Here is a 23,082-nt window from a genome sequence, read left to right as displayed (position 1 = left end):
TTTTTTCTTGGAGATGTGTGCAATGACAACCACTGTATTATATATATATATATATGTGTGTGTGTGTATAAAGTCTGCTTAAAGATTGTAGTCTGTAAAGCTTCATGACATCACAATCTTTCTGGTGAGTGTGTTCCTGTATGTTGATAGAATTCTGAACGGGTACACAGTGACAAGAGCATGTTTATAATGCCCACTATGGTTCATTTAAAACTTTTTTGTTCCTGTTTTTTTTTTTTTTTTTTTTTTTAGGAGCAGTTTGGGGACTCAGCAACCATGTAAGCCACCTGAACCCACAATTTCCGCAAGAGACCTGGAACTGCAGGTTTGTTTTATACATTTTATGAAGCTCCTGCTTTTTATTTTATGTTATCATTCTTAGAGTATTGCATTTAAAAGTAACATAATTTATTTATACTAGCATAAAAGTTTTAGTTTTGGTCATATAGTGGTGCAAAACGTGCTGTAGGTATTTAAAGGGGATAAGACAAAGCAGAACTTAACTCACTGATTTAACATTTTTCCCACAACAATTTAATTTAATGCATGCCACGAATGAGGACTGTCAGTTTCTTGAGCTCTCAACTAAACTGTCAAGCCATCAAGTGGCTTGTGTCATAACTGATCACGTGCAGCACCATGGCAACTGCAGATCAAACAGAGGCTAAGATGGCAACTTTCTTGGCTGCAAAGGGTAGGAGGGTTTAGTTCTGCTTTAAGGTTGAGGGATTATTAATACAGCAATCTGGAAGGCCAGCCTAGCTCATAGCCACACAGTTTAGCAAGTACATTTTTAACCACACAACTAGATCAATCTTCAGACTGCATTCACAGCTGAACATTGCGTGAACATGCATTTGTGATTGGAAAGGGCTGCCCTACACAATTGTGGCAGAGAAACTCATGTACCTTTTTGTTGAGCTTCACGTGTTTTTTTTCTACCCCACGTTTGTCACGTGTAAAAAAAACTCATGTCAGTTGGCCACGTTTAATTTGCCATTAATTAATGGCACAGCAAGTGTGACATGCATTTTTTGCGTGTTCCGTGACTGCACACAGAAATGCACACTTTTGTGCATGTTTCTTGAATGCATAGATGTGAATAGAGCCTCAGTGAAGATCTGTTTAGATTATAGCATTGAATTCATAAGAATTTGGTCAGCCTCTTGTCACCAAACCAAATATTTATCCTGACAACTGGCAGGTCTGGTAACTCTGTAGGAACATTTAATGCTTTAGTTTCCCAAGGCCTGCATTCACATTGTCACACTTCGGTCAGTGTTATCTTGTATTTGCAAGTGAAATGTAAAATTACTGCATAAGGCTTTAAATCTTCCGGCAGTATCCTTTCGATTTATGAAAGCGTACACTGGTCAGAAACCTCTGTAGGGCCTTGAGAATTCTGTGAGTGGTTAGCCAGTAATCACTATACAGTGATAATTCTTGTAAAGCGATGCATAAATAACTACATAATTTCCAAGTGGGACAATCTCTCATATAGAAGCCAACTACACTGGATGATGGGGTGAAGCGCCATCTGAGAATGTTGAAGTTAAGATCTCAAGCTGTCACCATAACACATTGTTAATATGGACTAAGTCACCACTATGCAGAATTGTAAAAAGGGCTTAGGCCATTTATACTACACAAATGGAAAGCCATGCATTCAGAAGTGTTTAGCATTCATGCTTCTATAACAAAAGGTGCTGTTTAGTATACATAGCAGGATTTCTATCTCTCCATGTATTTACTACACTCTCTGACAATTGTGTAAAATAACAACTTGTGTTTATTTTCTACAGACTACACTATACGGCAAGTTGGTATCGGCTAGACAGAAAATAGCCAGTGAGAAGGACATCCCACCAGCTGTGTTGGCTACTAACAAGGTGCTTGTGGACATGGCTAAAATGAGGTACAAAAAACATTTCCTTCTATTTTTTATTTGTATACATAACCACAAAAGATTCATAGAGCCTGCTAAAATATGATTCTGGCATAAATCAGAATTCTAGAATATCTCAGAGATCTGAGATAATAGCTAAGTTTTCCGAGATAATAATTAGAATTCTAATACCTAGTGGATTTACTCAAGGGGGTTGGGGGAACCTTTGTATAGTTTTCCTTTAAAAAAGTGCATCCCACCAGGGGAAATACTTGCCTGCTTTCCTGATCCATAAGTATTTACTTAGCGGCTCATTTCGCCTAGGGGTATCCAGTAAAGAGTTCTTTTTTTTCCCTTTTCATTCAACGGACACGGTATCCTTGAATCGTAACTACTGGGTTATATTACCCCTTCCAGGAGTAGGACTAGGCAGAACAAAAAACACCTGGCTACCCCCATGGGCCGCTCTCAGCTGATATATTACCTTCTAGGTAATATACCAGGTACTCTACTTACCTAGGTAACTCTAGGTAATCAATTTTAATCTCTCTAGTCAGGAGTAAGGACCTCTGCCCTCTACTGGGATCTCTTGGTCCTATCAATTTTATCTCCTTCCTTGCATCTATTTTGTTTTTTTTCTCTTAGGAGATCTACAATAAACTGCTGGGCTGGGTAATGGACTGTATTTTCTAGATCCAGTGGTTCCCCCAGCCCAGCCAGTGAACAGCAGACTGCAGCTACCTGCTAGGTTGGCTGCAACATAGCCTCATGGACAGAGGCTGGCCCACGAGTTAAACGTCCCACAGAGTTGCATACGACCGGCCGTGGGTCTGAGTCACAGTAGTCCCTTGGCCCGACAGCTCTCCTACTTTGGTGTCGAGAAGTTCTGTCTGGAGCGTTGCCCGCTCCATGGAAGGGTAAGTACAGTCCCCCCTCTCACCTTTTGACAATTCTTTTTGGGGTGGATGCGGGTGACCTCCAGGTACAGTCAGACCTACCTGCAGGTTCCATCCTGAAATCCCTCATTGAGCTGGGCTTCCCCCATTCCCTTTCTCCCCTGTCTGGACCTGGAGTCTGGTCAGGGTCCCAGGGCATAGGATGCAACGGAGACCCCTGGGGTCTCCCTTGCCACCCCCCCCCCCCCCCCCCCCCTCTGTAAGGTCCCTGGGATAGTGTGTGTCCTGCCCTGGTAGTATGGAGGGGTCCCAGTGTAAGAGACCCTAGGTGCATTCCCTACTGGTTGCAGTGTAGTGCAGGGGGGTCACAGTACAGAGACCCGTGCAGAGTGTGCAGCAGAGTCTCCCCTAACGTATTCCCTGTTTGTGGAAGTACAGTACCTTTGGGGGAAATCCTCTTGCATCGGGTGCAGCATTGTAGAGGGCACAGGAAAGATCCTGGCAGCATGCTTCGGCGTCTCGAGCTGCCAGCGGCCATGTTCGAGAAGTCCGATGACGTCATGGTGGCCATTTTCCATTGGTTTGGCTGGTCTGCCTGCGGCCATGTTTGTGTAGCCCGATGATGTCAAAGCGGCCATTTTCCCTTAGTCCAGGGGACGCTGGAAACGACTGAAGCCTTGTGGGGATGCCAGAGCTCCTTATCTTCTTCCTCCTCCTCCTCCTCCCCCTCTTCCTGTGCCTGGGACATATGAAAAGGGATGACCTCCATGGTGTTGCTGGGTCCGAATTTTCGGCGCTCCTCTGGTCGGTAGGGTGAGTCCCTGTTATCTCACTCTTTGCTGTTAGGTACACTAAGCTTTGGGGGGAGATCCTTTAGTTGTGCCAAAAGATCGTTTTTTTACTGCAAGGTCCTTTCCTTTTGGAGTCTCAGGGTCACACCTCCCCCACTGACCCCCTCATGGAGGTGGCAGGTCCCTCGGAACCCCAGCTTTCCATTGTTGCACTGACGGCGGTCCTGCAGTCCTTAGTGTTCCTGGTGAAACACCTGGTGGGGTTATTCCTCCATAGTCGCCAATGAAAGCGCAGGTAGACGCACTTATCACTGAGGTGCGTGAGACTTTAAAAATGAAGGATGCGGCTGATTTGGCAACGGACGTGGCTGTGTCTTTTGGTATGCATAAGTCACCTCGCACTCCAAAGGTGTTTCGGTATGCGCCTTATTTTTACAGGTTTACATGTAAAGAATAGGAACAACCAAAATTACCCTATGTGGTCCCCAAACGTTTTGCTGTACATTACCCTTTTGAGGAATCACATTTAAAGAAGTGGATTAGTCCACCAGTGGTGGACCCTCCTGTTTCCAGATTGAATAAAGCAACCATGATCCCAGTAGAGGAATCCCTGTCCTTTAAAGACCCAGCTGATAGGAAAGCAGAGGCTGTGGCATGCAGCATGTTTACTATGGCTGGTTCGGCATTGGAGCCAGTCTTTGCCTTAGCCCTGGTGTCTCAGACCCTAACTGAATGTGCCAAGCTTTTGCGCCAGGGTCTGGGGAATAAGCAGGTTCCCGCTGCTTATGTTGATTTAGAGGATCAGTTTTTTTGTGATGCAGCTTTTACAGCTCCTGTGCTGTCCAAACTTTTTGTTTCAGTGGTGGTGATTAGGCGCGTGCTGTGGCTTAAGAATCGGTCTGCAGACCAAGCCTCTAAGCTCGCATTGATCTGCCCTTTCAAGGCAATCGCCTGTTTAGGGTTACCCTGGATGACATTATTAGGGTATAACGGGGGGGGGGGGGGGGGGGGGAGAGCACCTTTCTGCCACAATCCAGGAAAGGGAAGGAGCCTAGTCACAGACGGGGGCCCTTTTTCTCTGCCCATAGACAACTCTTTCGTGCTTCCTGGGACGGTGAATAAGGGAAATAGATCTTTTAAATCTTCCCCATCTTCCCCCAAAGCTTTGAAGCAACCTTGGTCGGGTAAGCCTAGAGCTAGTTTCTCAAGACCCGCAGACAAGACCCCTTCAGCATGAAGGTCTGCCCTCACCCATTATTCGTGTGGGAAGACATCTTTGCTGGGTCCTGGCCACGTGGACTTCTTTTGTGAGCATCAAGGAGGTCCGCAAAATGTTTCTTTTGGGGGTACCCAGAAAGGAGGGCTAAAGTTTGTTCTTTTCAGGTTTTTTAGGTCCTGAGTCTCTTTGTACAGATTTAATTCCTACAAAGGTTCAGGTGATGTCGGAACGACCTAAGGTCCCCCTATCCCTGTCCAGGAAATTGATTTACCTAGGTCTGATTCTAATTTTGATCAGGGTGGTCTGTCCTCTATACAAACTTCAGGAGCCACAGGCCGGAATTCCACCGGCTGCTGTCACACAGTCAGTTCTCTCTCTGATTTGCATACAGGTTCTGAGTCTGGTGGTATCCACCTTCAAGACAGTTCTGTTTGCACAGTCCTACATGCAACTCTTTTAGCTGGTTTGGTCTACAGGAGAATACCAAGGTTCGTGGCAAGGTCACTGGTTTCTCTGGCAGACGCCGCAGGCTTCCAGGGGCCACAGTAAGGCCAATATCATCCTCGACTCAGACTTCTTCTGCGGTTCCTGCGTGGATCTTCTGATCATTCTGGTGGCCGTAAACGCCCCTTGGGGGCTTCCTCTCAGAGAAGACCGGTTGTCCCAAGGGCTGATCTACCATCCTGGTTTACAGTCTCTGGTTTTAATGGCTTAGCTATTGAAAGCCAGGTACTGAGGGATAGAGGTCTGTCTGGATCAGTGATCCCTACTATGGTAAAGGCGAGGAAGTCGTCTTCCAGCAACATATATAGTGGAAAGCCTACATTTCTTGGTGTGAGTCGATTGGCGCACATCCTTGATCCCTTTCTGTGGCTCGGATCTTAGCCTTTCTCCAACAGGGTGTTGAGCAGAAGTTGGCCTTGAGTACCATCAAGGACCAGGTGTCTGCCTTGGCAATCTTCTTTCAACGATCCCTAGCCATACACTCTTTAGTTCGTACCTTCATTCAGGGGGTTCGACATGTGGCTCTACCTGTGCGGTCTCTTTTGCAACCATGAGATTTAAACTTCGTGCTTCCGGTTCTCCAGAAACCTCTATTTGAGAATATTCAGGAGATTCCCTTGCCTACGTTATACCAGAAGGTGGTAGTCTTGTGTGGCCATTCGGCCTTGGCCCGCAGGGTTTCGGAATTCCCGATATTATCCTGTCGTCGTCCCTATTTAGTGGCCCATAGGGATAGAGTGGTTCTTCGTCCCTGTCCATCATTCCTGCCCAAAGTTGTCTCTGACTTCCATTTGAATGAGGCCATTGTGTTGCCTTCCTTGTGTCCCAAGCCGGCTTATCCCAAGGAATTTGCCTTTCATACCTTGTATGTGGTTTGTGCGATTCGAGTGTATCTGGCAGCTACGGAGTCCTTTCGGAGGTCAGACAGACAGTGACTCAGGCCTATTCCATTAAAGGTCACGTTCCTCCTTTCCCTCTCAGCGCATTCTACTTGGGCGCTGAGTACTTCTTGGGCCTTTCCGTCATCAAGCATCAATATCTCAAATTTGCAAGGCGGCCACTTGGTCGGCGGTGCATACTTTCACCAAATTCTGCAAAGTAGATACTTTGGCGTCTGCGGATGCTTCTTTTGGCCACAAGGTTTTGCAGGCTGCTGTTTAAGAGGGGCTGTTCCCTCTTGAGGGTTGTTTTTTTTTTTTGTTTTTTTTTTTTGTTTTGTTTTTTTACTTTTATTTTTCAGATGGGACTCCTGTCACCCGGTTAAGGCTCTGTGTCCTGGTTAGGATTCTTGTGTTTAGCCTTTGGGTTATTTTCCCCACCCCTCATTTTCCTTTTGACACTACTTTGGGACGTCCCGGTAGTTATGATTTAAGGAGTGCTTTGTCCTTCGATGAACAAAAGAGAAAATGGGTTAATCGACGGACACAGCACCTACCCCTCTAAGGAGTTCTGTTACTTCTAATACTGCTTGCTACTAAACTGATTACCTAGAGCAGAGAGGGGAGTTATTTCCCTGCTGAGGACGGCCCATGGGCGTAGCCAGGTGTTTTTTGTCCTGCCTAGTCCTACTCCTGAAGGAGGCAATATAACCCAGTATTTATGATTTAAGGAGCGCTGTGTCCGTCAATGAACTCAGAGAAATAGATTTTACGATGAGTAAAAAAATCTTTTCTTTTTTTTTTTGTTCATTTTAATGAGTCGACGGTACAGTTAGCAAAAACTAAACCCCAAATGTAAACAAGAAGTTGCATGTGAGCACACACAAAAATGTGCTTTTAGGGTGGTGATATGGTGCTGCACAAAGTGGAAGGAACTCTACCTGATCCCCCCCCCCCTCCCCAAGGCGCAAGACTCCTGACGAGGGTAAGGCACACTCATGTGCCTAACCCAAAAGACCCTGCAGACCCCTCTGCTCATGATCAACCAAAGCCAACCAACGAGTACTAGATGAGGGTCTCTTTGTGGCAGGGGGAGGAAGGAACGTAATGGCCATACATCCTCCCCATTGGCATCAGGGTAGGCCTTAAGACCCACACCTCACCCCCTTGAGTGAAAAGGAAACACATAAATTGGGGAAAATAATTATTTGATCCCCTGCACATTTTGTAAGTTTGCTCACTTTCAAAGAAATTAAGGGTCTATTGTTATCATAGGTGTATTTTTTAATGATAGAGCCAGAATATCAACCAAAAATCCAGAGAAAATATACAATACAAATATTACAAATTGAGTTGCAGTTCAGTGAGTAAAATACGTGGTTTATCCCCAAACAAAACATGACTTCGTACTTGGTGGAAAGAACCCTGGTTGGCAAGCACTTAGGTAAGATGTTTCTTGTAGTTGGTTACCAGGTTTACACACGTCTCAGGGGGGGATTTTGGTCCTCTCCCCTTCATAGATCTTCTCTAAATCCTAAAAGTGTTTGTAAAGTCTAGTTTTTTTGTTTTTTTTAAATAACAAACCTGTTATACTTACCTCCTCTGTGCAGTTGGTTTTGCACAGAGCAGCCTGGATCCTCCTCTTCTCGGGTCCCTTGTTCATGCTCCTTGCCCCTCCCTCCTATCTAGTGCCCCCACGGCAAGCAGCTTGTTATGGGGGCACCCGAGCTGAGCTGCAGCTCCGTGTGTCCATTCAGACACAGAGCTGCCATTCGGCCCCACCCCCTCTCTTTCCTGATTGGCTCACTGACTGTAATTGACAGCCATTGGAGCCAGTGGCGCCACTGCTGTATCTAAGCCAATCAGGAGGGAGAGTCCCAGGATGGCCGGGGGACTCATGGACATAGAGGGGGTACAGGTAAGTATTAGGGGTGCTGGGGGGGGGCTGCTACACACAGAAGGCTTTTTATCTTAATGCAAAGAATGCATTAGGATAAAAAAACCTTCCTGACTTCCGATAGGATTAAGGTCTGGAGACTGGCTAGACCACTCCATGACCTTAATGGGCTTCTTCTTAAACCACTCTTTTTGTTGCTTTTATGGCATGTTTTTTGTCATTGTCACCCTGGAAGGTCCATCTACAACCCTATAAAAGTGTAGGGTAACACAGGTAGAGAGAAACTGCCATCGCAGGTGCACTGGCTAAGTCTAGCGACTTGGCAAGAAAAATTGCCCAGTCTCGGCCAAAAGGCCTAGGCCATTAAGGCTTTATGCAGAAAAAAAAGCATAGGTGTCAGGACCTATCCCAGTAGGGTCCCAAATCTATAGTGCTATTCCAGGACGCCATTCCCAGGGGGCGCTTGACACTGTGGGCCCTCTGCCTTCTCAGCCAAGCAAAAAAGCACAGCTCGAATCAAGAAGCAACGGGCCCCTCGGAATCCTTCACACCCACCCACACTTTACCTAGTGGGTGCTTCAGTTTCTGTTCCAATAGAGAAAATCCCTCAGGACCCCCATCATTTTAACAGGGATACTATACAGCCAGCTATCCCAGCTAGAAGGCTTGAATAATGTTGGGAGTACCCCTACTTGACACTGACAATCACAGATACTACACTTGAACCTAGCCAAAAGGCTGGGATACTTATCTCAATCCACGGTCCTGCAGCAGCTGTGACCTTCTTTCCTAAACTGGAATGTAGGCAGGCCCTTGAAGTCAAAGATAATGTCAAGGAGAGGGGATATTGAGATGGCTGCAGAAAAAAAGCTTGGGGACCTGACGGCATTAGCGACAGAGGAAGCACACAGGACCATAAATTAGGGCAAGTTTTCCCCTCTGTAAGATCCTCCCTAGCCAAAACAAGATATGTCTGCTGCATTTGCTCAGGGTGTACAGATTTTGATCTGTATTTAGGCTTTAACCCTATAGGGTACTCCAATGCCTCGCTAGTGGGTTTTTTATTTCTTTTTCACTTTGCACTTTGCCTTGGAAATTAATATACGCTTGATGCGCCAATAACTCCATTGAGCTAAAAAGTGCACTTTTGGATATTAATATACGCCAAGTGCTATTAATCCCGTTGTGCTAAAAAAACACATTTCTCAGCTCTTTTGTATAAGGTAAAGGAGCGCGCTCAGCAGTACCCAGTAATACAGACACACAGGCTGCTATCACATTGGCTGCTCGATAGAATGTCCTGCCTAAAGGATTGAGCTCTGTTTATTTATGGGACAACAGCATGAAGTGATGGCTATACAACATCATCCAATCAGTTCCAAATGTACAGTCACATGGCCTAAGTTACTCACATAAAATCAACCAGTGACATACCTGTATACATGCAAATATACAATAAAAAGGGGGAGTACACAATCGTGAATGAGCAGAACAGCGTGCACGGCTTCCCGTCATTGGTGTGTGGAAATCCGCACACTGCAGTTAACAATGAAACCCATGTGTAGTGGAATTTGCGCCTAAAACTACACAATGAAACCAGCGTGTAGAACTGTAAACACTGCTCGCATCAAGCTCCTGCATGTATTCCCGCCACTACTACTGGCGTGAATCTCATTCAGCAAAGCTCAGAGAACATTGCCAAATAGGATTATACTACTGTTCCCATAGACGTGAGGCTATCTGCAGGAAAAGAGCCATGCTGTTTCCACAATGGTGATCAGGCACAGTAGAAAGACATGAGCGTGTATCCCTTCATAGGGGCAGATATCAAAACAATATTGACTTCACAGAGCAAACCTGACTTCACAGAGCAAATCTATCTGCACATTTTACAGGGGCCCCCCGCTGGTGGTCATATCTTTTCTGCTTGATCCTTGAACTCCGCACTGCAAGACTCCTAGATATCTGCCGGCAAACAGACCAGCGCATGGAGTGTTTACTGGCAGAGATGTTTATGTAGAGCGAACACGCATCTACACATCTAAGTGAAGGTTTTCACTGCCATTAGTCTTTCCTCAATGCCAGAGCGTATTGCAAGCAGGCTGACAACAGGAGCCATAATGACAAGCTAAATAAAACCCATCTTGAAAAAAATGTCCATGCTAGTCCTAATAAAATTTCCACAACAACTTCACCAAGGCTAATTTGATTGTTGCCAACCAACCAACCCTCAGTTCAGATTGTTCATACCGAATTTGTGTTTTTTTTCCTTTTTACCAGACTAATAGCAGTTTTTAGAAAATAGCAGGTATTTCAAAGTTTTCTGTTGACACAATGCCACAATTAAGAAATATCTACTAGTAATGGATGTATGGTTAGATCATGACTAGTCCAAGTGAGTTTTGAGATAACATCAGCAATCCCCTTACAGGAATTAAAATGTACAGCCAAGCTAAAATGAATCTAAACCTAGAAAAAATGAAGCACAAGGGCACACATACAGGGGTAAAAAATATATGCTTAAGTCCTAAAATGCACCTAAAGAGAGAGCTGGAGTGTTTTTCTTACTAGCAGCCAAGTTCAGAGGATCCTGCCTTCTAGCTTGTGTTAATTAGACTTATAGTTTCATGGTGTTTCTCTCATGGATGAAGAGCTCCGCACTTTGTAGCTAGCATTGGTGGGTGCTGCCTCTGCCATTTCTTATATATAAGGCCTGGAGGGGGGCTTAGCTTCCGGGTGTCTTCGCCGAGGCAAAGTTAGGTGGAAGTGGGGCGAGTACCTGTCAAAACTAGGTACCCTTCTCCCCTTCTCCCTGAAAGGTGTCAAATGTGGCAGCGGAGGAGGGAACAGGCAAACAAGCAGGGCTTTCCCCAAACTTTGATACTGGCAAAAAAAAGTGTGGGCCAGCTCAGGATAACCCCTCCCAGTATCAGCCATGCTTCAAACTCTGAGGTGCAGTTACATTACCGCTGAGTCGCTACAGCATATCCGTTTCTAGATACTAGATGAGGCTAATTGCAGCGTGCCTACTGATAGTGCTGACAGCTGCAGCCTGGAATCATGTCCTCTGAGTTTTTCGCTCAGTTGAGTGTGGTGAGATTCTCTCCCCTTCTGGCTGAGGCTATTACCATGGTCATGCTAGACTTCATTATCCAAATCACCCAGTTATTTGCTGATCCTAATCAGAGGCCACAACTTTTCAGACAGATTCTTTATACGATTTGCCCATGGTCCTAGCGGCTTGCGAACTACTGGCACAAAAACTTCAGTCCTTTATTGATAAGAAATTTAAAAGGTAGTGGGTGTGGCGCTGCTCTGCTAATTATATTGTACATATAGGTCTGTTGTTCCCTTTAAATAATATATGTGAAGTCAGATGACTTCCAGAAAAATGCCTAGTGAGTTTAAAATTAAAAATATACACAATACATGTAAACTGCATATTAGTGTACCAAAGAAATACTACACAAGTAAAAAAGTGCAATTCATGTTTAGTTGATTATAATTTTAAAGTGACAGGTGCTCTTTAAACCACAGAATGAATATATCCAGCATATAATGTGCAACAGTTCTTGAATGATATCATCAGTACATGTATGACTAAGAAATAAAGTGACAGGTGCTCCATAAAACCATGTGTATCACAAATTCATGCTTGTTGCTTCATTTACAAAAAATAGTGGCAAGAAATGAGATAACTTTGGGGTGTCTACTTTCCAAAAAGAGGTAATTTGGAGGTGCCCATACTGTCCTGGCACTTTTAATTTGAATGTTTTATAGCAAAAAGAAAGGCAACATATTTTTGTTATAAAATATTCGTTGCCCCCACCATATATAGTAAAAAAAAACTCAGAAGTTATTAAATACCAGCAAAACAAAGTTCTATCTGTAAATAAAAAATGACCTAAAATGTATTTGGTACAGTCTTGCGTGACCGAGCAATTGTCAAACAATTACATCACTGAAAAATTACCTGGCAGTAAAGGGCTTATTACAGGATGGTCTTGTTTGCTTATGTTATGCTTAACAACATAGTGATGAATATTCTAAATTTTATTTGAAGACCAACAACAATTGAAAATATGAAGAAGCTTGATGGGGTCTCTGAAGCCAAAGCTAACATGTTGGCTCCTCTTGTGGAAGTAGTCAAGGAGTTCTGCTTGGCCAACAGTCTAAAGGTATAGTTTTATCTTTTCTTGTGATTTCAAATGGTCAAATATTCTGGTGAAATTTAGTGTCAGTCTGTAGCTTAAAATCCTCATTTTATGTAGCTCAGTGGATTTTTACAGTTAGAATAATGTGAAGTCTTTATGAGCAAAGGGGGCCTAGCAGGTAATTCTGATGCCTGACATATACTTCCCAACACCTGGTTCTTCCACTGAGCTGAACAGCCAAGCTTCGGTTTGATTCAGTTTGATCCTAAAGTGTATGTAAACTCCGACAATAAATTTCTCTTTTTGCTTCCTTTTGGTCTGTTAAATATAAAATTAAAAGCGCTAAATTATATTTGTTCAACAAGTGCAAAAACAGTGCTGTTCGTTCAGCCTGAAGTTTTTTGAGCTGATCATTTCTTGTGATTTTTGCCTCTGGACTGTTATTAGGTAACATTGTTCTGTGCCATCTCTGTGGACTCCAGAGCACTTCCTCCTATTAGAGCAGTGGTTCTCAATTCCGGTCCTCGGGACCCACTAACAGGCCAGATTTTAAGTATTACCTTGGGGGATGCAGACTAGAATACTGCAATCACTGAGCAGCAAATGAGATCACCTGTGATGTAATTTAGTTATCTTGCAAACCTGGCCTGTTGGTGGGTCCCGAGGACCGGAATTGAGAACCACTGTATTAGAGCACCACCTCTTATTATGGAGAAGAGAGAGGTGTGTTATGTAGTCCTAACTTGCTTCCAGTCCTAGGGTGACAGTGCTGCTCAGTATGGTTGTCAGCCTAGGACAGGAAGTCTGTTTATGGCAGGATTACCAGGTTATAATAGAAGTACCTGAAATAATAATAATAAGGCACAAAAGAAAAAAAAAAGTTGCTGTCACCATATCTAAGGACAGGTAAGCTGCAAAAGTATTCATTTTTGTTCTTTAGTTTAGACAAAAAGAAAGGAGGCTTTGCCTTTATTATCAGTTTGCTGCCAGGTTGTACTTTGTATGGACCCGACGGTGGGGTGGGGGTTCTACACACACACACACACCTGGTGGCTGCAGCCACCGGGAGTGTGTGTATATCTGACAAGTCGACTCCTGGCTGTAAGATGAAAGCAGTCCAGCACCTCCTCAGCTGACAGATTGCTTCCTCATCCCCCCAGGAACAGACGCGCACCCTGCAGATGGGCAATCAGATCTCGGAACTAGCATGGCATGTGCTGGCTGGTAGAGAAAGGGAGTGGGGTGGGCATGCTGCCTTTCTTTTTGCTGACCCAGGAGCAACGTGTGTGACTTCACTCCTGAGTCCTCCATTTCACAACAATCTAATGCAGCCTGATCTGCACTGCATTCAATTCATTGGAGCACAGTGGAGACATTAAGGGCCTCATTATCACGAAAAGAAAAATCATCACTTTTTGTCCCCTATGTGATGGAAAAAAAAGTTAATGAAAAAAGAAGTTTATTTAATTGTGAATAAATGTAAAGTTACACCCAAGCACAACCCCCCCCCCCCCCCCCCAGAAAAAAAATGTTTCTCTATCGCTCATTGACAGACGTAGTCTTCTTGATTCTCAAGAGCTGGGTTATGTTGTCTCCGCAGGAGTAGGACTAGGCAGAAAGACAAAACGTTCTGGCTCCACCTTAGGGGCAGTCCCTGAGGGTATATCCTCCCTCTCTCTGCTACAGGGAATCAGTTTTTTTCTGTCTAGTCAGGAGTAAGGACCTAAGTTCCTTGCTGGGATCTTTTGGTCCTGGCAAGACTTTTTTTCTTTAAGAAAAAGACATTTTTTAGGTAGTTTTCTCCAGTGTTTTTTTCCTGTGAGATCTTCAAGCAAAAATGCCGGACTGGGCGACACTTGTGGTCACCCCAGCCGGCCTACGAGCGCGCGCAGACCATGGCATTACGCTTGGTCGGCCGCGACATATTCAAGTAAGTATGCGGGGCCGGGCGACGGGCTGGATGTTGAGATCCAGTGGTCACCCCGGTTTCTGCCTACGAGCGCGTGCAGACCAGAGCTCCGCGCTGGGTCGGCCGCGATGGAGTCCCAGTGAAGGGACTGACTTTGCGAGTTAAAAGTCTCGCTTGGACGCCAGGTACCAGAGAGTCGAGGCGTCCGGAGTGGTCCACAAACCCCCACCCCGGTGGAGAGGGTATTGTGAGGAGAGGGTGCCTGTCGGTTCGGTATGGTGAGTAAACGTTCCCTTTTTTCCTCGTTATGAGGCAGTATGTATTATGGGCCCCTCCATATATGGTCAGTATATATCTGATACTTACAAGTCCCCCTTGTAATACAGCATGTGTTTGTGGGAAGTGGACTTGGTTTAAGAGCTAACACTCTACCCAGCAGACTGTAACATTACAGCAGACATAGGAGGTATAATCCTACCTTATGTGTAGTGTATCTTCTGTAGATCCATATATCGCCTCTTAGCAGAGATGCAGGTGGATGTGCTGGGAAAACGATTTCGGCGGTCCGCCGCCATTTTGCCGTAGACCGAATGCATGTATGTCCTCAGGTCACGCCGGCCGCCATGTTTTTGGAGTCTTATGTCTCTTCTATGGGGGCGGACATGTTTTGTGAGCCCAGCTACCTCGTGGAGAGCTGGGAACGCCGGAAGGCGTACACAGGGGGCGGAGCCACACCTTCTACCCGGGAAAAAGCAAACAGCTCCTTCCAGTCTGTGTAAGACAGACGCTGACTGCAGTTGGTTGGAAACTGCACTGCATCGGTTGGTGAGCCTTGGGGGTCCCTCTCTCTCTCTGTGGGATCGAGAAGCAGGTACTCTGAGGGGCGCTATTGCGCTAGGGGGAGACGCACAAAAAAAAAAAAACGTTTTTTTGTTTGCTGGCAAAGGTGTCCTGTATTAACATGGACCCTGCCACTCATGTATCTCCTCCGGATCCCCTCGAGGGGTCTGCGGGATCCTCCAGCACCCCATTGACAATTGAATCATTGTCAGCTATTATGGAAACTTTTGTGTCCCGGGTGGAAGTGGCTTGTCAGGGACAGGGCGCAAGAAAGCGACCCCCGCCTAACCCCTTATTATCTGAAACCTCGGACTCAGACTCTGAGCCTATTTCTGCAGTTGCAGGTACTTCATCTGGGATTGGTGTCTCGGGTCCTGTCTCTTCAGACAGTGAGGAGGATGTTTCGGCATCCGCCATAGCCCGAGAGGAAGCGTTGGTAAACGCACTCATTGTATCTGTTCAAGAGACCTTAAGGTTACAGGGTATTCCATCAGAAATAGCTGAAACTGAAATCCCTTTTGGGACTAAAAAACGCATCAAAGTGGCGAAGGTTTTTCCATTGCCCAAATGTTTTGGCAATCCAATCGAAGAAGAATGGCGTCTGCCAAAACGCACTTTTACTATTTCTAAACGCATTGACAGGCGTTATCCGTTTGAGGAAACCCTTATTAAGAAATGGACAGAACCACCTGTGGTGGATTCACCAATTGCTAGATTGAATAAAGCCACGGTTATTCCTTTAGAAGACGCTCCGTCTTTTAAAGATCCAGTGGATCGCAAGATAGAAGCTATGTCTCGCACCATGTTTTCCTTGATTGGATCAGCTTTCAGACCTATAATAGCTATTGGTCTGGTTTCGCAGGCTGTAACTGAATGGACCAAGTGGTTACGCCGGGACTTAGAAGAGGTCCCTCAGGCGGTATCAGATTTGTTGGAACAAATGATACAGGGGTTACAGTTTGTGTGTGATGCGGCGTTAGACGCCACTCCATTATTGGCGCGAGCATCAGTCTCAGCAGTGGTTCTCAGGCGTACACTGTGGCTAAAAGGTTGGTTAGCCGACCAAGGTTCCAAAAAAGCATTGGCTAATATCCCCTTTTCAGGAGAGCGTCTATTTGGAGCCAACTTAGATGAGATCATTAAAGATCTCACGGGTGGAAAGAGCACCTTTTTACCGCAAAATTTTAAAGGTAGAGGAACTCGTCAAAGACGAGGGCCTTCTTTTTCTGCTCACAAGAGGTTTTTTCGTCCAGCGGGTGAAAAAACTAAGTCCTCCAAAGCTCCTGCAGGAGGCGTCAGGGGTCGTTGGTCGGGCAAGCAAAAGCCCGCCCCCTCCAGACCTGAAGATAAACCATCCAAAGCCTGAAGGTGCGCCCCCACCCATAACTGGGGTGGGGGGACGTCTTCGCCGGTTCCCGGATCCATGGCTTTCCAGAATCCCGGACAAATGGGTTTGCGAAGTCATAAGGTCAGGGTACAAGATCGAGTTTCGATCTCTCCCACCGGCGCGATTCTTCCCTTCCAATATCCGACTATCCGCAGATCGTTTAGAAGATCTGCGGAGAGCAGTCACAGATTTACTACAACAAGGAGTGGTAGTCCACGTTCCTTGGACAGAACGGTTTCAAGGGTTTTATTCAAACCTGTTTACAATACCCAGGAAAGAGGGCAAAGTGCGTCCAATTCTGGACTTAAGAGCACTCAATTCTTTCGTCAACATAAGAAGATTCAGAATGGAGTCCATTCGCACGGTAGCAGCCTTCCTGCATCCAGGGGATGTCCTAGCGTCCATAGACATCAAGGACGCCTATCTTCACATTCCCATTTTCGCAGGACATCAGCGGTTTCTACGCTTTTCCGTAGAGGAGAACCACTATCAGTTTGTGGCGTTACCTTTCGGTCTCGCCACGGCTCCGCGGGTCTTCACAAAGGTGTTGGCCCCAATGTTGGCACTTCTGCGCCAAAGAGGTATATCGATCCTTGGTTACCTAGACGATCTTCTGCTTCATGCAGAGTCTCCTCAGACCTTGCTACAAAACATAGAAATTACTATGATTTCTTTACAGGAATTCGGGTGGCTGGTGAACCAGCAAGTGTCATTTCTGGTTCCCACCCAGAGGCTCGAATATCTGGGTCTAATTCTAGACACAGTCAGGACAAGAGTTTTTCTTCCGGTAGGGAAACTCCGAAAGATTCAATCAGCAGTCCACTTGTTATTGTCCAACAGCTGGTCTTCCCTTCGGACTTGCATGAGGGTTCTGGGGTTGATGGTGGCTTCGTTCGAAGCAGTCCCATTTGCCCAGTCCCATACCCGAATTCTTCAGCAAGAGATTCTTCTCAGATGGAATCGGAATCCGGAATCCCTGGACAATCAGATCCGATTGAGCAAACAGACCAGAGAGTGTCTGGTCTGGTGGCTTCGGTCTCCGATGCTCAGCCAGGGAAAGTCATTTCTGCCAATATATTGGACGATAGTGACCACGGATGCCAGTCTATCCGGATGGGGAGGAATTCTCGGTCAGTTATCTGTCCAGGGACTTTGGTCCCCGGAAGAATCCAGGTTACCGATAAATGTATTGGAACTGAGAGCGATCAGACTTTGTCTGATTCACTGGACCGAGCAGCTCCAGGGCAGCCCGGTTCGGATCCAGTCGGACAATGCCACGGCCGTGGCTTATGTCAATCACCAGGGGGGCACCAAGAGTGTCCGAGCGGCCAAAGAAGTGGCTTGCATTCTTCGCTGGGCGGAACGATTTGTTCCAGCAATCTCTGCGGTGTTCATTCCGGGGGTGGAGAATTGGCAGGCAGATTATCTCAGCCGTCAGACTCTGGATCAGGGGGAATGGTCCCTCCATCCAGACGTTTTCCACCAGTTGTGCCTACGGTGGGGCACCCCGGATGTGGATCTGTTGGCATCACGATTCAACAGGAAAGTTCAGAGATTCGTGGCTCGCTCCCGCGATCCTCTAGCAGAAACCGCAGACGCACTGATCGCCCCGTGGGGGCAATACCAGCTAATATATGCCTTCCCTCCTCTCGCGTTACTGCCAAGACTTCTTCGCAGGATAGAGGAGGAAGGAATCCCAGTAATCCTGGTAGCTCCGGACTGGCCTCGTCGAGCTTGGTACGCCGACATGGTCAGACTGGTGGCGGACGTCCCGTGGAGACTTCCTCTCAGGGAGGATCTACTGTCTCAGGGACCGATCTTCCATCCTGCTTTACGATCGCTGGCTTTAACGGCCTGGCTATTGAGACCCAGGTGCTGAAGGACAAAGGTTTGTCAGCTTCAGTTATTCCTACTCTAGTTGAAGCAAGGAAAGCGACTTCCAGAAAGATTTATCATCGCACATGGAAGTCCTACATTGCATGGTGTGAACCTTTGGGGTTCCGTCCTCGGTCTTATTCGATTAGTCGAATATTGGCTTTTCTGCAACAAGGGGTTGAGCAGAAACTGGCCTTGAGTACTATCAAGGGTCAGGTCTCAGCATTAGCCATCTTCTTTCAGAAGCCTTTGGCTACTCATTCCTTGGTGCGGAACTTCATCCAGGGGGTGCGACATCTGGCTCCGCCAGTGCACGCGCCGTTACCCCCCTGGGATCTTAATTTAGTGTTGTCGGTTCTTCAGAAACCTCCCTTTGAAGATATTAGGGAGATTCCTCTACCCACGTTGTCCCAGAAGGTGGCCTTCTTGGTGGCTATTACTTCTGCACGCAGGGTGTCAGAACTGGCCGCATTATCTTGTCGTTCACCATATCTGGTGGTTCATAGAGATAAGGTGGTTCTTCGTCCGAATCCATCCTTCCTACCAAAAGTGGTTTCAGAATTTCATCTGAATGAAGAAATTGTATTACCTTCCCTGTGTCCTAAGCCCAGTCATCCTCGGGAGTTTGCTTTACACTCCTTGGATGTGGTCCGGGCGATCAGGGTATACTTGAAAACGACAGACTCGTTTCGCAAGACGGATTCACTTTTTGTGATCCCAGATGGACCCAAAAAGGGGTTGCCTGCATCTGCCGCGACCATTTCCAGATGGATCAGACAGACGGTAGTACAGGCTTATTCTATTAAGGGTCGGGAGCCCCCGTTCCCTGTTAAGGCGCACTCCACTCGGGCACTTAGTGCGTCATGGGCCTTTCGCCATCAGGCGTCAGTGGTCCAGGTGTGCAAGGCGGCTACCTGGTCGTCGGTGCATACCTTTACTAAACATTATAAAGTTGATGTAATGGCATCGTCTGATGCCTCGTTTGGCCGCAAGGTTTTGCAGGCCGCAATTTGAGGAGACCAGTGGTCTACCTCGAGGGTTTTTTCCGTTGGAAAATTTTTCTTTAGTCTCATTCTTTGTTTATAATGAGCCTTTAAAACTTCTAGTTTGGCACCAGTTGGGCCTTCTAGATTGGATTTGATTTTGTCAATCCCACCCCTCATTTGTGGCACTGCTTCTGGATGTCCCAGCTCTTGAGAATCAAGAAGACTACGTCTGTCAATGAGCGATAGAGAAAAATGGATTTTTGTAAGATCTTACCGTAAAATCCTTTTCTCTTAAGCTCATTGACAGACGTAGTACCCGCCCCTCTATCATTGAGTTGGGTTGGGTTAAATTCTCTGTACTGCTTTAAAACAGAACTGATTCCCTGTAGCAGAGAGAGGGAGGATATACCCTCAGGGACTGCCCCTAAGGTGGAGCCAGAACGTTTTGTCTTTCTGCCTAGTCCTACTCCTGCGGAGACAACATAACCCAGCTCTTGAGAATCAAGAAGACTACGTCTGTCAATGAGCTTAAGAGAAAAGGATTTTACGGTAAGATCTTACAAAAATCCATTTTTTTGAGGCACTCCCCCACATACATGTATGTTTGAACGTAAAGCATGTGTCGGGCCACCTGTGCACATTGTTGATTGTTATACTCAGTGAGAGCAATATTTCTAGCACCAGATATCCTCTGTAACACTGAACTGATGACCTGTAGGGGGCTTTTATTGTGTTGCCTATTAAAAATATTGGGTACTGAAGTTTGTCGCCATATCACGGGCGCACATTTAAGGTTTGACATGTTGGGTGTCTATTCAGTGCAACCTTGTCTTTTATATTGTACCCCAAAAAATTGGTAATTTATTTCATTTGCATGCCCTAAAATTACCATTAGTGTGTTTTTTCCTGATGTTTTGCATTTCCTAGACCTTTGCCGTAATATTGTATAACTTAAAAATTGGAACAATTAAAATTGTTTTTTAAACGTGTACAAAAAACGGCTCTGGCAGCAAAAGGCTAAAGCTGGTTAGGTTGCTAAGTTATGATTCACAAGTTTGTAGTGTTTTGATGTAGGAGTCGACCAGCAAGCAGTCCTAAATGCTGCCACGTGCTGGCATCAGGCCACGCACAAACAATTGCTCTACAAAAGGGCTAAAGAAGAAGTCCCAGGAGCAGGATTGCCAGTTCTTAATGATTTCATACCCTTTTCTCTGCTGAAACAATGATCCATCAGTATTTTTCCTAATTGCTGTGGAGCAACCACATCCCACTATTATTACACAGTCTTAAAGTGTTTGTTTCTCCCAACAATTCATATTCCTGATAAGTGTCTGTTGTATCATGTACATGTGGTAAAAGGTATCCTTTTCTGTGTGCATTGCATGCATGTGTGTGTTAGATTTTCTCAGTTTTAACATTTGATGTGTTTTCTATTTTTGATCTGTTTTTATTGTGGCTAAAGCATGGGTTTATGAAATTTGCAAATCATTGCATTATTGTATGTAGATTATACACATATACTGTACAGGATGCCAAGGGTGTGTCCTGGATGGATGCTACGAGTCACCAACATTTGGCTTGTGGTCCTTTTAATGGTGATAGTTTGGTGTACTCTGGTCTTACCCGTAAAGGGTGAGGGATTCCGGGAAAGTAACACAGAAGAGAGGACTGACCTGCAGTCCTCTCGACATTATTAGTGGCTTATTTAGGACCTGGTATTTCGTAGGCCCTGAAGTGACATTCGGGTGGGAAAAGGGCCTCCACTTCTAACAACAGGGACTCCAGTCCCCAAACGGTTAAGAGCCTCCAGGAAGCAGCACTTAAAACAGGAAGCAGTATTAGGTGTAGGTGTGCAAGTAGGAGTTGGAGAGAGACACCTGTTTGGAGTGCTGCATGTTTGCTGGAAGCTGCCAGATAGCCAGACTGGGACTGTTCTAACCCTGGGTTAAAGTTCCATCTATGAACTGTGTGTTTTCCTTATATTTTGTTTATGCTGTTTTGTGCTGAAGACAAGCGGACTTTTTGTGTTGCATTTTTGTTTTGCTGCTGGAAGCGGTTTTCTCTTTCGTTCTTTAATGGACACAGCGCTCCATAAATTATACCTGGTGTGTTATATTGCCTCCTCCAGGAGTAGGACCAGGCAGAATGAAAAACACCTGGCTATGCTCATGGGCCGTCCTCGGCTGGTATATAACCCCCTCTCTGCTCTAGGTAATCAGTTTTAATCTGTAATCTCTTGTCCTAGCAATTTCTTCTTTACATCCTTTTTTACTTTCTCTCGGGAGATCTACAATCAACTGCTGGGCTGGGCGACAGGCTGGATAATTTAGATCCAGTGGTCCCCCCAGCCCAGCCAAGCGAGCAAGTGCGTGCAGACCGCAGTTATGCGCTAGGTCGCCGGGACATAGCCTCACAGAGCCTAAACGTCTCGCAGGGTCTTTTATGGATGGGCTTAGGTCTGAATCGCAGCGGTCCCTTGGCCGACGGCTCCCCTTCTTCGGTGGAGAGGAGTTCTGTCTGGAGCATTACCCACACCATTGAAGGGTAAGTACAGTCCCCTCTCTCCCCTTTTGGTGGTTTTCTTTGGGGTAGGCGCAGGTAACCTCCAGGGACGGTTGGACCTGCCTGTAGGTTCCCTCCTCCCATCTATAAATCCCTCACTGAGCTGGACTTCCCCACTCCCATTCGTCCCCTGTCTGGACCTAGAGTCTGGTGGGGGTCCCAGGGCAAAGAATGAAGCAGAGACCCCTGGGGTCTCCCCCTCTATCCCCACTCTGTAAGGATCCTGGGATAGTGTGTTTCACGCCCCAGTAGTCGGGAGGGGTCCCAGTGTAGGAGACCCCTAGGTGTATGCCCTGCTGTTTGCAGTGTGGTCCCAGTGCAATGACTGGTGAAGAGTGCACAGCAGAGTCTCCTTTAAACGTGTGTCCTACACAGGATGCAGGAAAGATCCTGGTAGCATGCTTCAGTGTTTGTAGCTAATGGTGGCTGTTTTCCCTTAGTCTGGCTGGTCTCCGGTTGGCTGACCTGTTTGTGTAGCCAGATGATGTCACGGGGGCCATTTTTTTTTAGTCTGGGAGATGCTGGAGACAACTGAAGCCTCGTGGGAATGCCAAAGCTCCTCCTCTTCTTCCTTAGTTTCCTCTTCCTGTGCCTGGGACATATAAACAGGAATAGCATCCATGATATGCTGAATTCAAATTCTAGGGGCTCCTCTGGTCGGTAGGGTGAGTCTTTGAGGGTCCCTGTTATCTCTCTCTCTGCTGATAGGTACCCTGAGCCTTGAGAGGATCCTTTAGTTATGCCAAAAGATTGTTTTTTTACTCCAAGGTCTTCCTTCCCTTATGGAGCCTCAGGCCACATCTCCCCCACTGACCCCCTCATGGAGATGGCAGGTCCCCTCGGAACCCCAGCTTCCCATGGTTGCACTGACAGCGGTCCTGCAGTCCTTAGTATCCCGGGTGGAAGTGGCGTGTGGGCAAAAGCCTAGGAGGAAGTGTCCCACGTCTTCCCCTGCTCAAGCTGTGTCATTTGATTCTCAGCCTGATGCCACCATGGACACGGCCCGTCCAGGGGGGCTTAATATCATACCCCCTGATCCATCTGATAGTGAGGATGATTCCTCCAGGGTCGCAGCAGTGAATGAAAAAGGTAGACTAGTAGACGCACTTACCACTGCAGTGCGTGAGACTTTAAAAATGGAGGATGTGGCTGATGTAGCCACAGACGTGGCTGTGTCGTTTGGTACAAACAAGTTGCATCGTACTCCAAAGGTGTTTCCTTATGTGTCTTATTTTGACAGGTTTACCTGTAAGGAATGGGAAAAACCAAAATTATCCTTTGTGGTCCCAAAACGTTTTG

At 46.2% G+C, this 23,082-nt stretch overlaps 1 protein-coding gene across 1 annotated transcript in view; it reads left to right on the top strand.

Annotated features, from left to right (window-relative positions):
• WRN (WRN RecQ like helicase) overlaps positions 1-23,082 on the top strand; it is a 248,339-nt gene that overhangs the window by 198,532 nt on the left and 26,725 nt on the right. Inside the window, exons 27-29 of the mRNA XM_082247844.1 lie at positions 253-325; positions 1,803-1,915; positions 12,134-12,248. Of these exons, the coding sequence (XP_082103970.1) occupies positions 253-325; positions 1,803-1,915; positions 12,134-12,248 (301 nt within the window). The remainder of the gene's footprint in view (positions 1-252; positions 326-1,802; positions 1,916-12,133; positions 12,249-23,082) is intronic.

This window comes from Pelophylax lessonae (assembly GCF_965119305.1).
Source record: "Pelophylax lessonae genome assembly, chromosome: 1".
Classification (NCBI taxonomy): domain Eukaryota; kingdom Metazoa; phylum Chordata; class Amphibia; order Anura; family Ranidae; genus Pelophylax; species Pelophylax lessonae.
This window is presented reverse-complemented; position numbering and strand designations above follow the sequence as displayed.